At 37.4% G+C, this 11,681-nt stretch overlaps 2 protein-coding genes across 2 annotated transcripts in view; one reads left to right on the forward strand and one right to left on the reverse strand.

Moving 5' to 3' along the window:
• Positions 1 to 10,688, reverse strand: part of LOC136257839 (uncharacterized) — a 196,625-nt gene extending 185,937 nt beyond the window's left edge. Inside the window, exon 1 of the mRNA XM_066051141.1 lies at positions 10,600 to 10,688. The gene's annotated coding sequence lies outside the window, so the exon portion shown is untranslated. The remainder of the gene's footprint in view (positions 1 to 10,599) is intronic.
• The window catches only part of LOC136259431 (tyrosine-protein kinase JAK2-like), a 33,901-nt gene extending 22,422 nt beyond the window's left edge, over positions 1 to 11,479 (forward strand). The window contains exon 6 of the mRNA XM_066052918.1: positions 10,392 to 11,479. Coding sequence (XP_065908990.1) covers positions 10,392 to 11,366 — 975 coding nt within the window. The 3' untranslated portion in view covers positions 11,367 to 11,479. The remainder of the gene's footprint in view (positions 1 to 10,391) is intronic.
• Positions 11,480 to 11,681: the final 202 nt, after the last annotated feature.

Below are 11,681 nucleotides of genomic sequence, written 5' to 3' on the forward strand. Positions count from 1 at the left end.
TAATGCTTTGAAAATCGTTGTACAGATGGAGTAATCATCTTAGAAAGGCTCATCAATGGTGTAGAAGAATCAGACTTAAAGCCACAGAGTTATAACACGAAATCCAACTTGGTGCAGCAAGTGAGAGATCGAGATACTCTAATAGAGCAGTCATCCTAATAGAGCATTCACCCTGAAGAGAATTCAAGAGATCAGCTAGAAACAAGAAACCTGTATAGAGATCAGCTACAAACAAGTCACCCTGTAGAGAGATCAGCTACAAACAATTCACCCTGTAGGGAGATCAGCTAGAAGAAGTTACCTTGTGGGGAGTTCATGCAACTATGGAAAGAGATAGTTCAGCTAGAAGAAATCACCTTGTAGAGTTCAGCTACAAAGAAACCACCATGTAGAGAGTTCAGCTACAAACAAATCGTCCTGTAGAGAGATCAATAGAAGAAGTTACCTTGCAGAGAGTTCAGCTACAAAGAAACCATCATGTAGAAACAAATCTCCCTGTAGAGAGATTAGCTAGAAGAAGTTACCTTGTAGAGAGTTCAGCTACAAAGAAACCATCATGTAGAGAGTTCAGCTACAAACAAATCTCCCTGTAGAGAGATCAGCTAGAAGAAGTTACCTTGTAGAGAGTTCAGCTTCAAACAAATCACCCTGTAGAAAGATCAGCTAGAAGAGGTCACCTTATAGAGAGTTCAGTTACAAAGAAACCACCATGTAGAGAGCTCAGCTACAAACTAGTGACCTTGTAGAGACATCAGCTAGAAGAAGTTACCTTGTAGAGAGTTCAGCTACAAAGAAACCATTCTTTAAAGAGCTCAGCTCCAAACAAATCACCTGTACAGAATTCAGCTACAAATAAATCACCCTGTAGAAAGATGAGCTAGAAAAAGTTACCTTGTAGAGAGTTCAGTTACAAAGAAACCACCATATAGAGAATTCAGCTAGAATCTAGTGACCCTGTAAAGACATCAGCTAGAAGAAGTTACCTTGAGAGAGTTCAGCTACAAAGAAACCATTATTTAAAGAGCTCAGCTGCAAACAAATCACCTATACAGAATTCAGCTACAAACAAATCACCATGTAGAGAGATCAGCTAGAAGAAATTACTTTGTAGAGAGTTCAGCTACAAAGAAACTACCATGTAGAGAGTTCAGCTGCAAAGAAATCACCCTGTATAAAATGCAGCCACAAACAAATTGCCCTGTAGAAAGATCAGTTAGAAGAAGTTACCTTTTAGAGAGTTCAACTACAAAGAAACAATTCTGTAAAGAGCTCAGCTGCAAACAAATCACCTGTACAGAATTCAGCTACAAACAAATCACTCTGTAGAAAGATCAGTTAGAAGAAGTTACCTTTTAGAGAGTTCAGCTACAAAGAAACCACCCTGTTGAGAGATCAGCTAGAAGAAGTTACCTTGTAGATCGTTCAGCTACAAACAAATTACCCTGTAGAGAGATCAGCTAGAAGAAGTTACCTTGTAGAGAGTTCAGCTACAAAGAAACCATTCTGTAAAGAGCTCAGCTGCAAACAAATCACCTGTACAGAATTCAGCTACAAACAAATCACCCTGTAGAGAGATCAGCTAGAAGAAGTTACCTTGTAGATCGTTCAGCTACAAACAAATCTCCCGGTAGAGAGATCGGCTAGAAGATATTAGAGTTCAGCTACAAAGAAACCACCATGTAGAGAGTTCAGCTGCAAAGAAATCACCCTGTAGAAAATTCTGCCAGAAACAAATTGCCCTGTAGAAAGATCAGTTAGAAGAAGTTACCTTTTAGAGAGTTCAGCTACAAAGAAACCATTCTGTAAAGAGCTCAGCTGCAAACAAATCACCTGTACAGAATTCAGCTACAAACAAATCACCCTGTAGAGAGATCAGCTAGAAGAAGTTAACTTGTAGAGAGTTCAGCTACAAAGAAGCCATCATTTAGAAAGTTCAGCTTAAAACAAATCAACTGTAGAGAGTTCAGTTACAAACAAATCTCCCTGTAGAGAGATCAGCTAGAAGAAGTTACCTTGTAGAGAGTGAAGCTACAACAAATCACCCTATTGAAAGATCAGCTAGAAGAAGTCACCTTGTAGAAAGTTCAGTTACAAAGAAACCACCATGTAGAGAGTTCAGCTACAAACTAGTCACCTTGTAGAGACATCAGCTAGAAAAGTTACCTTGTAGAGGGTTCAGCTACAAAGAAACCATTCTGTAAAGAGCTCAGCTGCAAACAAATCACCTATACAGAATTCAGCTACAAACAAATCACCCTGTAGAGAGATCAGCCAGAAGAAATTACCTTTTAGATAGTTCAGCTACAAACAAATCACCCTGTAGAAAGATCAGTTAGAAGAAGTTACTTTGTAGAGAGTTCAGCTACAAAGAAACCATTTTGTAAAGAGCTCAGCTGCAAACAAATCACCTGTACAGAATTCAGCTACGAACAAATCACCCTGTAGAGAGATCAGCTAGAAGAAGTTACCTTGTAGATAGTTCAGCTACAAACAAATCTCCCTGTAGAGAGATCAGTTAGAAGAAATTACCTTGTAGATAGTTCAGCTACAAACACATCTCCCTGTAGAGAGATCAGCTAGAAGGAAATTACCTTGTAGAGAGTTCAGCTGCAAAGAAATCACCACTGCCCAAATTTCAAGGCAATAGCTCTTTCCAATCTGAAGTTATCAATTGTCAAAGTTGGCAAATTGGATGTGTGGAAGGCCCCTTTTCGCAAATCCGGTCACATATGTATTATATATATTATTTGTACATTTACTGATAAAATATTTAAAGTACATCTACTTCATCTTTTCTTCTTCCTGTAGTAAAGAAAAAAAACATAGGTTAAAAAAGTCCCAAAGCTGGGTATACAAATACAAAAAGAAATGAAATCTAATCCAAAACAGCCAAGCTGTAAAAAAAGTGTGCGGCCCTCAGAAAGGCTATGGTGAAAAAAGATGTGAAATCCAAGGTGGCGGCCAAGAAATGGCTGTGATGGTAGGTTAATGGTAAAAATTTTAATAACGACAATTCAGGTGAATTTTTGTGCCGCTTCACAAAATTTACCTGAATTGTCATTATTAAAATTTTTACCATTAACCTACCATCACAGCCATTTCTTGGCCGCCACCTTGGATTTCACATCTTTTTTCACCATAGCCTTTCTGAGGGCCGCACACTTTTTTTACAGCTTGGCTGTTTTGGATTAGATTACCTTAACTTAACCTTTTAAGGCTGACCTAGCTGTTTTGATAAAGTCATAAAACAGATTTTTGCAGGTTACTATTATTGGAATGTGAAAAGGTGGTCTTTTATAAAGGTGATCATGAGGTGGTCTTATTGATGAGTTCATTAAGTATGCATTAACCATTGTTGCTATTTGTACAGACGTGGTATTATTACAAGGTAAACTTAAAGAGGTGACGAGGGTTTACTCTAGGATACATTTAAGTGATGATTTGATCATTTCCGTTATCCATTTCCACTGTTTCTAATTGCCAGGGTGTCAGAAACCCTAAAACCTCACAAGACTTGGCTTGTGCCTATATACCACTAAACCATCAACACATAACTCAATGGACGATATCCGCAATGATGTTTTCTGACGTCACAAAACAAAATGGCCATGCTAGTGTGGGGACTTTGTACAGGAAGGTATTGGGCAAGGTAGTGTTTCCCTATGATAGCGTTTATAAATTCGAAAAGGGTGAAGGTGAGGCATATAGTATACAATGCAATACAGATAAGCCTAGTTGTGTCCGAATTTAAAATTTTCGGTCTGCTTTCCTTGTTGGAACGCGTTTTGCATCATCATTGTACGTGTACTACTTCTTACCTTTATTATCTCACGGTTCCAAGTGTAGAAAACCACAGACAACATTCATTTTGAATACTGTGTGCTAAAGTCTCTGAAGCCCCCACACTAACACGGCCAATTTGTCAATTATGACATCAAATTTCGTCATTGCGGATATCGTCCATTAAATGCCGCATACCATATACGTGACCCGCTAAGTAAAAACTGAAAAAATTCTAGTTAGCTATAGAAATGTACTGAAATAAAGTATATGTGCATGCTACATAAAAGAATTTTATGTATGCTTTAATCACTTTGGTACGTATTTTTAAAAAGCTCAAATCAATAAAACCTATACACCTCCAGATTCTCCTGTTCATTGGGAGTAAGACATTCTTTGTTTGGTGTTGATGCAGTGTACAGTACATGAGATATGGGTGCTTATTTATGATGTGGTAGTAATAAAATTTACTGTTGTCGTTTAATTGTTGAAATGGCCTTCTTCTTTGTCCACATGGAGACGTACACGAAAAACACTATACCTTGATTGATGCTACAGTTCATGGTGAACAGATTGATCCAAATCATGTCTTTGTAGCTTGTTTTGGTCTTGAGTTAAGATGAATTAAATAAGTGCCTGTAATTTATTTGCTGTATTTTTGCTGTTTTACTCCTGTTCCAACTGTCTAGTGATATAACTCCAAGACTATTCATCACAACAAGCAGAAACTCACTCCTTTGTTGCTATAGATAACAGAGAAACAATAAAATGGAATTTGAGGAATGTGTGAAAATGGCCAGTTTTTGCTCGGTGGGTCACATATGTCCAGCCTCCCCACACCATTATAATAAGAATTGCCCAACTATCAATATAACTGATTGGCTATATCATATCACACACACACCACATCACCACCTCATTATAATGACACCATTGATGTATCAATAATATAATGTAGCAGCTGTACACAAGTACAAGAAATTTGATTAGGTATTATATAATTACAGACATGAATTAAGAGTAATGAAATAAGGGAGGTCACTTGCACCAGATTCTTCAGATACTGTATAGCTACTAGTGGAGATTTAATTCCTAATTCAATTAGGGACTAAATTTACACTATAGGTGACCTTGTTCACTACCTTTTATGTCTATGATTCCTTAAAATTCATGTACTTGTTTGTATGCTTTGTTGTGACAACCTTGTATGACTGGTGAACTCATACATACCACATTAAAAGAAAGAATACAATGTTTCCAGATTTATTGTTGTCATCTGAAGGTACACCCCTTACTGAAAAGTGAAGTAGGTCAAGTGACTTCATTTTCAGGTATGTTCGGCCCGTTATGCGACATTACAAACAAAGATCATTAAGAGAACCAGCTCTAGTCACTACAGAAAATATGGATGATTTCTATTAAAAATGTAGGAAAACATCATTTATTACCACAAATCAACACCTCGAGCTGCAAGCAAGAAGAAATGGGACTTAACCCTTAATCTGTTTAGTAACAATACACTGAAAATGCATACGCCGATAAATCAGCTTTTACACATGGCCTCAAACAAAATGTTGTAGCTGTTGAACTAATAACTCCACAGCTATGCAGTGTGTGCACACATGCCAATACATACGTACCTCCAGGAAATGGATCATAACTCCATCCCAGTTCACTGTGTTGAGATGAAAATTAATAAATGCTAGTAGATTCACCATTCATTGGAGAATCATGGCTATAAAGCTTACAGTCAGACACTAATAAAAATGGCTGCTAGACCATGCATTTACAAGGTAGGAGAAACCAGACGTTGATCTTCAGCCAATCATACCAAATGAGGTCCATCTCACTTCGATCATCAGGTCCAAGGTCCATCTCACTTCGATCAGCTGATGTATCTCCAGAGATGGGCCGCTTTGATGGGCACAGGGACTACTGAGTCCAACCTGTTTTATCCTCTAACAGTTGTCCAGCACATGCTAACTGGTGCTGGGGGTGGTGGCAAGGGCAGACCATCTAGCCTGGGAAAAAAATCATATCAAATGAGTGAATGTCATTATAATGGTTATTCATCGCTGTCTAAGTAGCCCAATGAATGTACTTTCCAGTGGTAGGTGATTTTTAGACTAATGTAATTAGACAAGCTTCATATACGAGCTTCATACACTGCCGGGTTAGAAGCCATCACACATTCATCCATAATTGTGCTTATTTTGATCTTTATTAAAAAAAACATCGATACATCGGTGTATGTGGTTTTAAGGAGGACTAGTGTAAGTCTATGACATGTACATACTGTATGTACTACAGTATGCCAAATGGCACCTGTCGAGCTGAAGTGACATCTAACACTATGCCAATATGATTGTCTGGGGACAGGCAGGTGGGCAGCAGGCAGGTAGTCAATAGAAATTCTGTTGAGTATTTCAAACAATTCTGTAGCAGGCCAATCTGACAACACTATTGGATTTGATTCTGCTTTCGGATAAGATCATATTTTTATTATCATTGTTTAGCCAGGAGAGATAGAGTCAAATAGCTGTACAACAGTATGGCATACAACATCATGAAATTCAGTGTCTAGCATTTTGTTCTACCCATCCACCTGGTTGTGATAACAGATATGGACACAAATTGTGTAGGGTTAATTATATATACTTTGCACAGCTGCAATTTCATGATCTGTATCATTGCATAATAAACTTTAATGGCTTCATGAGTCTGGGTGACCCTGCTTACATTCTTGAAAACCTTGTACAAGATGGATTATTAGTTAATCCTTAAAGAATTAAGGGATAGTGTATAGTGCTGCAATGCAAAGTAGGGATATTCACTTCTTATTGTTTTACAGTATTTGAACATTACGTACTACTCTGATTCAGCTTGTTTCAGTACTATACACTGTCCCTACTCTAATTTTAAATTCCTATTTTCTTATACTTGTTTGTATGATGGGCTTCAGTTATCCAAACAATTCTCTTATCTGAACACTTTTATCATTGCCTGAGACACATTGAGATTAGGATAACCAAGGTTCCACTGTAGTTAGACATAGTGAAATCCACTTCATAGCTGATTTACATTGCACAAGCTTTTGCTATGTCACACACCCTTATCTTCTCTAGTTTAAAAAGTCCTAATTTTTTCTTGTACTTGTTTGTGGAGTTTTTTGCAAGCTCATGACTACTGAATAGCTTGCTTTTCACAAAACTAGACACAATATTATACAGAGAGTTAATCACAGCACTATATACTAGATTATGACATATACAATAACAATTGATTAGTGGGCATGGCTTTACATAAGCCTGCAGAAAATAATGGATGTAGATTCATGCATACTGCAGGCAGGCAGGCAGGCAGGCAGGCAGGCAGGCAGGCAGGCAGGCAGGCAGGCAGGCAGGCAGGCAGGCAGGCAGGCAGGCAGGCAGGCAGGCAGGCAGGCAGGCAGGCAGGCAGGCAGGCAGGCAGGCAGGCAGGCAGGCAGGCAGGCAGGCAGGCAGGCAGGCAGGCAGGCAGGCAGGCAGGCAGGCAGGCAGGCAGGCAGGCAGGCAGGCAGGCAGGCAGGCAGGCAGGCAGGCAGGCAGGCAGGCAGGCAGGCAGGCAGGCAGGCAGGCAGGCATTAGAAAATTCTGTTGAATAATTAAAAAGTAAATCTGTATATAGCAACTTCACAGAAACGTTTTAGGGTCGATCTGAAGAAACTTGGGCTTGACTTTACCCAACCAATACTGTCATGCTGTTATGAGGAAAAATCAAGGCAGGTTTTTTGGGTTATATTTTATCATGGGCCACGCCCACACATTTGCTTTCCCTACTAGACAGTACTATCGTACTATATGATACAAAGCTCTGTTGAAATACTCTAATAAAACACACACTTGTATTCAAAATACTCTAATAGAATGATCATTTCCAATTTCAAATAAACAAGGGTATAGATAAATGAGGGTCAGATAATTGAGGGTTTACTATATACAGCCAGTTCTCTTTAGTTTATACCATATACAACATTGGTGAAACTAATATTTGGTGATTTGTTATAACATTGCAGTTGGTAAGATTTTTGTTATAAGTTAAGTTATATAATAGTTTCTCACATGATTGCAACATTGTTCTGAATTATGATTCTGGTTAAAATATCAAGATATTCTAATAAAGCAGTCAGTCAATATGAACTACTCTAATATAACACTCACTTAGTTGTAGTGGAAACCTCTTTTCAAAATCCCTGCACCTGCTTTCATAATTGAAACTGGGTTGGGTTATCTGGGTCTGACCCACTTTATGGAATATCTGGGTCCTGTTGCAGCCTAGTTTCTTTCATGGGCTACACCCATTTACGTTTTTGTCTGTAGGCATATGTAGAGCTTCACCTATATATCAGTGACTGTATATGAATCCATGTCTGTTGCTGTCTACAAGTTTATGTGGAGCCATGCCCATTAACCAGTACAAGTTCTAGTCTAGTTTACAGCAGGTACAGTGTAGCTTCTGTCATGAGCCACACCCATTTGCATACATGGAGCCATGTTAATTCATCAGTGAGGTGTGTTTATGTAATATCCACGAAGCCACATTTGGTTTATCACTGTGATCAAAAGCTTGAACACAAGGTATGAAAACACTATTGACAAATTTTAAATCTGGCAGTTTGGTGACAAATCACCAAATTTAGTTTATCACAAAATTTTTTTAGTTTATATAGTAAGTATATGGCTACTGGTTACCATAACAACTAATCACTACAGCAAATGTAGTTTACCAAACAATACAATAACATGTTGTTGTGCTTCTCCTTATACAAATTATTGTCAGTCACTGCCTGTAACATCAAGAAATACATCATGTAGATATTGCTGTTATAACATTCCTAGGGCAGGTCTGTCTGACAGGATTACTGCAGGACGGTAATAGTAGTGTGGTAGGTACATAATTTCAATTTACAGGTCTGTAACAGTCATGTAGCAGTGTATCTAGGGATGAGCCTATTTTGCTTTTATTCCACCTATTTTTCTTTCCAGCAATTCTTTTATTTCTTAACTATTTCTCTAAATATTTTTTTTATTTTGCTGAGCATCAGTAAAAATTAATTGCAGTATCTCAAGCTTACAAGCATGTGTGACTGTTCTATTAGAGTATCTCAATCTTTAGTCACCATTTCCTGTGAGCATATGTTGTCCTAATACTATGCATGACTGTTCTATTAGAGTATCTCAATCTTTTTCATACAAAATGCGCTAAGTTACTATTCCTAGGTGCCCATTTTTCCAATTTTCTACCTATTTTTCCAGCATTTTGCTCTTTGTTTTTACAAACGTATTTTTCCAAAAATTTTGCCAGCAAAATCAGCACATCTCTAAGTGTATCCTGTAAAACAGTTTTGGAATACAAATATAATTAGTTGCTACGGTAACCACTGGTTACTGTATTGTTTAGTCAGATTCTATGAATGTAGCCAAACTGGCTGTTCAGCAATGTTTAGTGAAGAAACATGTGTTGTGTAGGGAAATGAGCAACTAATCAAGCCATTATAAACAATTAGCAAGCTGTTATGTATGTAAACAAACATCTGTCAAATGTTAACAGGCTAAACAAAACTGTGATAAACAAAACTCCATGTGATAAAATATGTGGCAAATTTAATACTGTGAGTACTCAAAACGTAGTATTAAAGCCCTCGTGATAAAACCTGCTATACGGTAAGTAATTTCACATTGATTGTGAATACAGAAAGGCTACCATGTTATCCCTGTGCTACTATTCTTCCATCATGTCATTCAACTTTGTTTCCATAGCTTCATTTCAGTGATGCCAGTAATGTGATGTACTCAAACACTGTATAATGTCCTAATAAGGAATTTTATAAAGCTATTTTTATAGTGCATGGCAGCCATGTTTGAATTTTGCTATTTACGGAGTTACATGTTCCCTTGTCCATAGGATGTGATATGCTCTTGCTCATGTGCCACACCATCTTTCTATTGTATTAAAGGTTTCATTTTATATTTATAATCTTACTAACAAGTGAACTTTTCATTGTGGGATTCGAAATGGAGCAACATTTACAAGCCTGTATCAGTTAGTACTGGCCTGACACAGGACTAAACATGTACACCTCAAAATAAATGAATCTTTACAGGACTACAACAAGATTTGAATATTTCACAGGCTTGTTACCAGTTTACAATACAGGCCTGTCATACTCAATAGAACAGGTTAAAGGCCTGCTAACATTTATAAATGACTAATTCCATGTCTGTACCAGGACTAAATTTATTGCAGCCATACAACAGCTGCATCACTGTGTGTATGACAATGTTAGAATTGTTTAGATAATGAAAATACATAACAGTGATTTGAAAACTGTACCACAACGTTAAGTCAAATAAAATCACAAAATACATAAGAGTGTTTCACGTCACAAGATTATGCCAAATAAAATCTCCCAAGATCATTACTATCACATGATCTACTGATACATGTAGTAATATCCCATATTTGCACATTATTAGTTGCCATGACAATAATTATATGTATATAATACATATCCATATGCATTGTAAATATACATTGTAATGGTTGTCATGGTAACCTGTCTTCTCTTACAGGACTCACCAGAGTTTTCACTAGCCCTACAAAGTGGACGATATCAACTAAACTGGACAACCTGTAGTCCATTACCAACTGCAATGCACTTGGCATATGCTACTGTAATCAAATCCATTATGTATATTGGGGGAGGAGCCTGTCCTGATCGTACTAAACAATACAATGTATATGCTTATCATTTAGAAGAAGACAGATGGGATAGCTTACCACCACTCCAACAATATTATGGTGTTCCAGTCAACATCACTGACAAGCTGACCATCATTAGTGGACGTGACTCTGCTACCCGCAAAACTACTAATAAAGTTACAACATTCATTGACAACAGTTGGAGAAATGATATGTTCCCAAACCTGCTAATAGCAAGATGTGAGCCTGCTGTTGTACCCCACCAGTCATATATCATTGTGGCTGGTGGTTATGATGAAGATGATACTGTACTGGATACCATAGAAGTACTAGATATTAACACATTACAATGGAGGATTGTGAACACTCACCTCCCCCAGCCAATGTATGCTCCATCTGCCACCATGTGTGGTGAATCATTAGTGATTGTTGGATTTGATACTGCAGATAACCTGCGTTACAATGAAACATTCCTAATTGACATTAATGAAATAATCAGTAAACAACAACTTACAACTTCAACTGGTGAAGACAACAAGTGGAGCAGATTAGCTGATGCTCCATACTTTAAGACAACTATCATTCCAAATAGCTCTCCTCCTGTTATTATAGGGGGTAGTGATGAACAACACAAGACAACCAATGACATCACCTTATATGATGATGTTACAAAGAGTTGGAGGAGAGTATCTTCCATACCTACAAACTGTTCATACACTACAGTAACAATCATCAATAATGTGATAATAGTGGCTGGTGGATGTGTTAACACTAAGACTAGAGAGACTGCTAATGCTACTAGCCTGACCAGTGTTGTTATGGGACATCTTGAAGAGATTAATTAAATAGTTTAGTTTTATCACAATTTTATTGAATTGTTTTTAGCTAATCAGTGATTATTTATTTGTGGTTCATGTTTACAAATTTATAATAAATATTTAATTACAGTCAATTAAACATGTTATATGTACCTCACTTGACACTACACAGTAAATACTTTCTGGAGGTGTACTAATTATCTATAACACTTTCATGTTATATTACATTAACACTGTTAGTGTTGGTAACACATGTACATCACTACTGGTAATGGTCACCACATGTAAAGCCATAACAACAGGTTTACTATTGTCATGACAACAGTCACAGGTGGTGTAATG

Source organism: Dysidea avara, chromosome 6 (genome assembly GCF_963678975.1).
Source record: "Dysidea avara chromosome 6, odDysAvar1.4, whole genome shotgun sequence".
In the NCBI taxonomy this organism is placed as follows: domain Eukaryota; kingdom Metazoa; phylum Porifera; class Demospongiae; order Dictyoceratida; family Dysideidae; genus Dysidea; species Dysidea avara.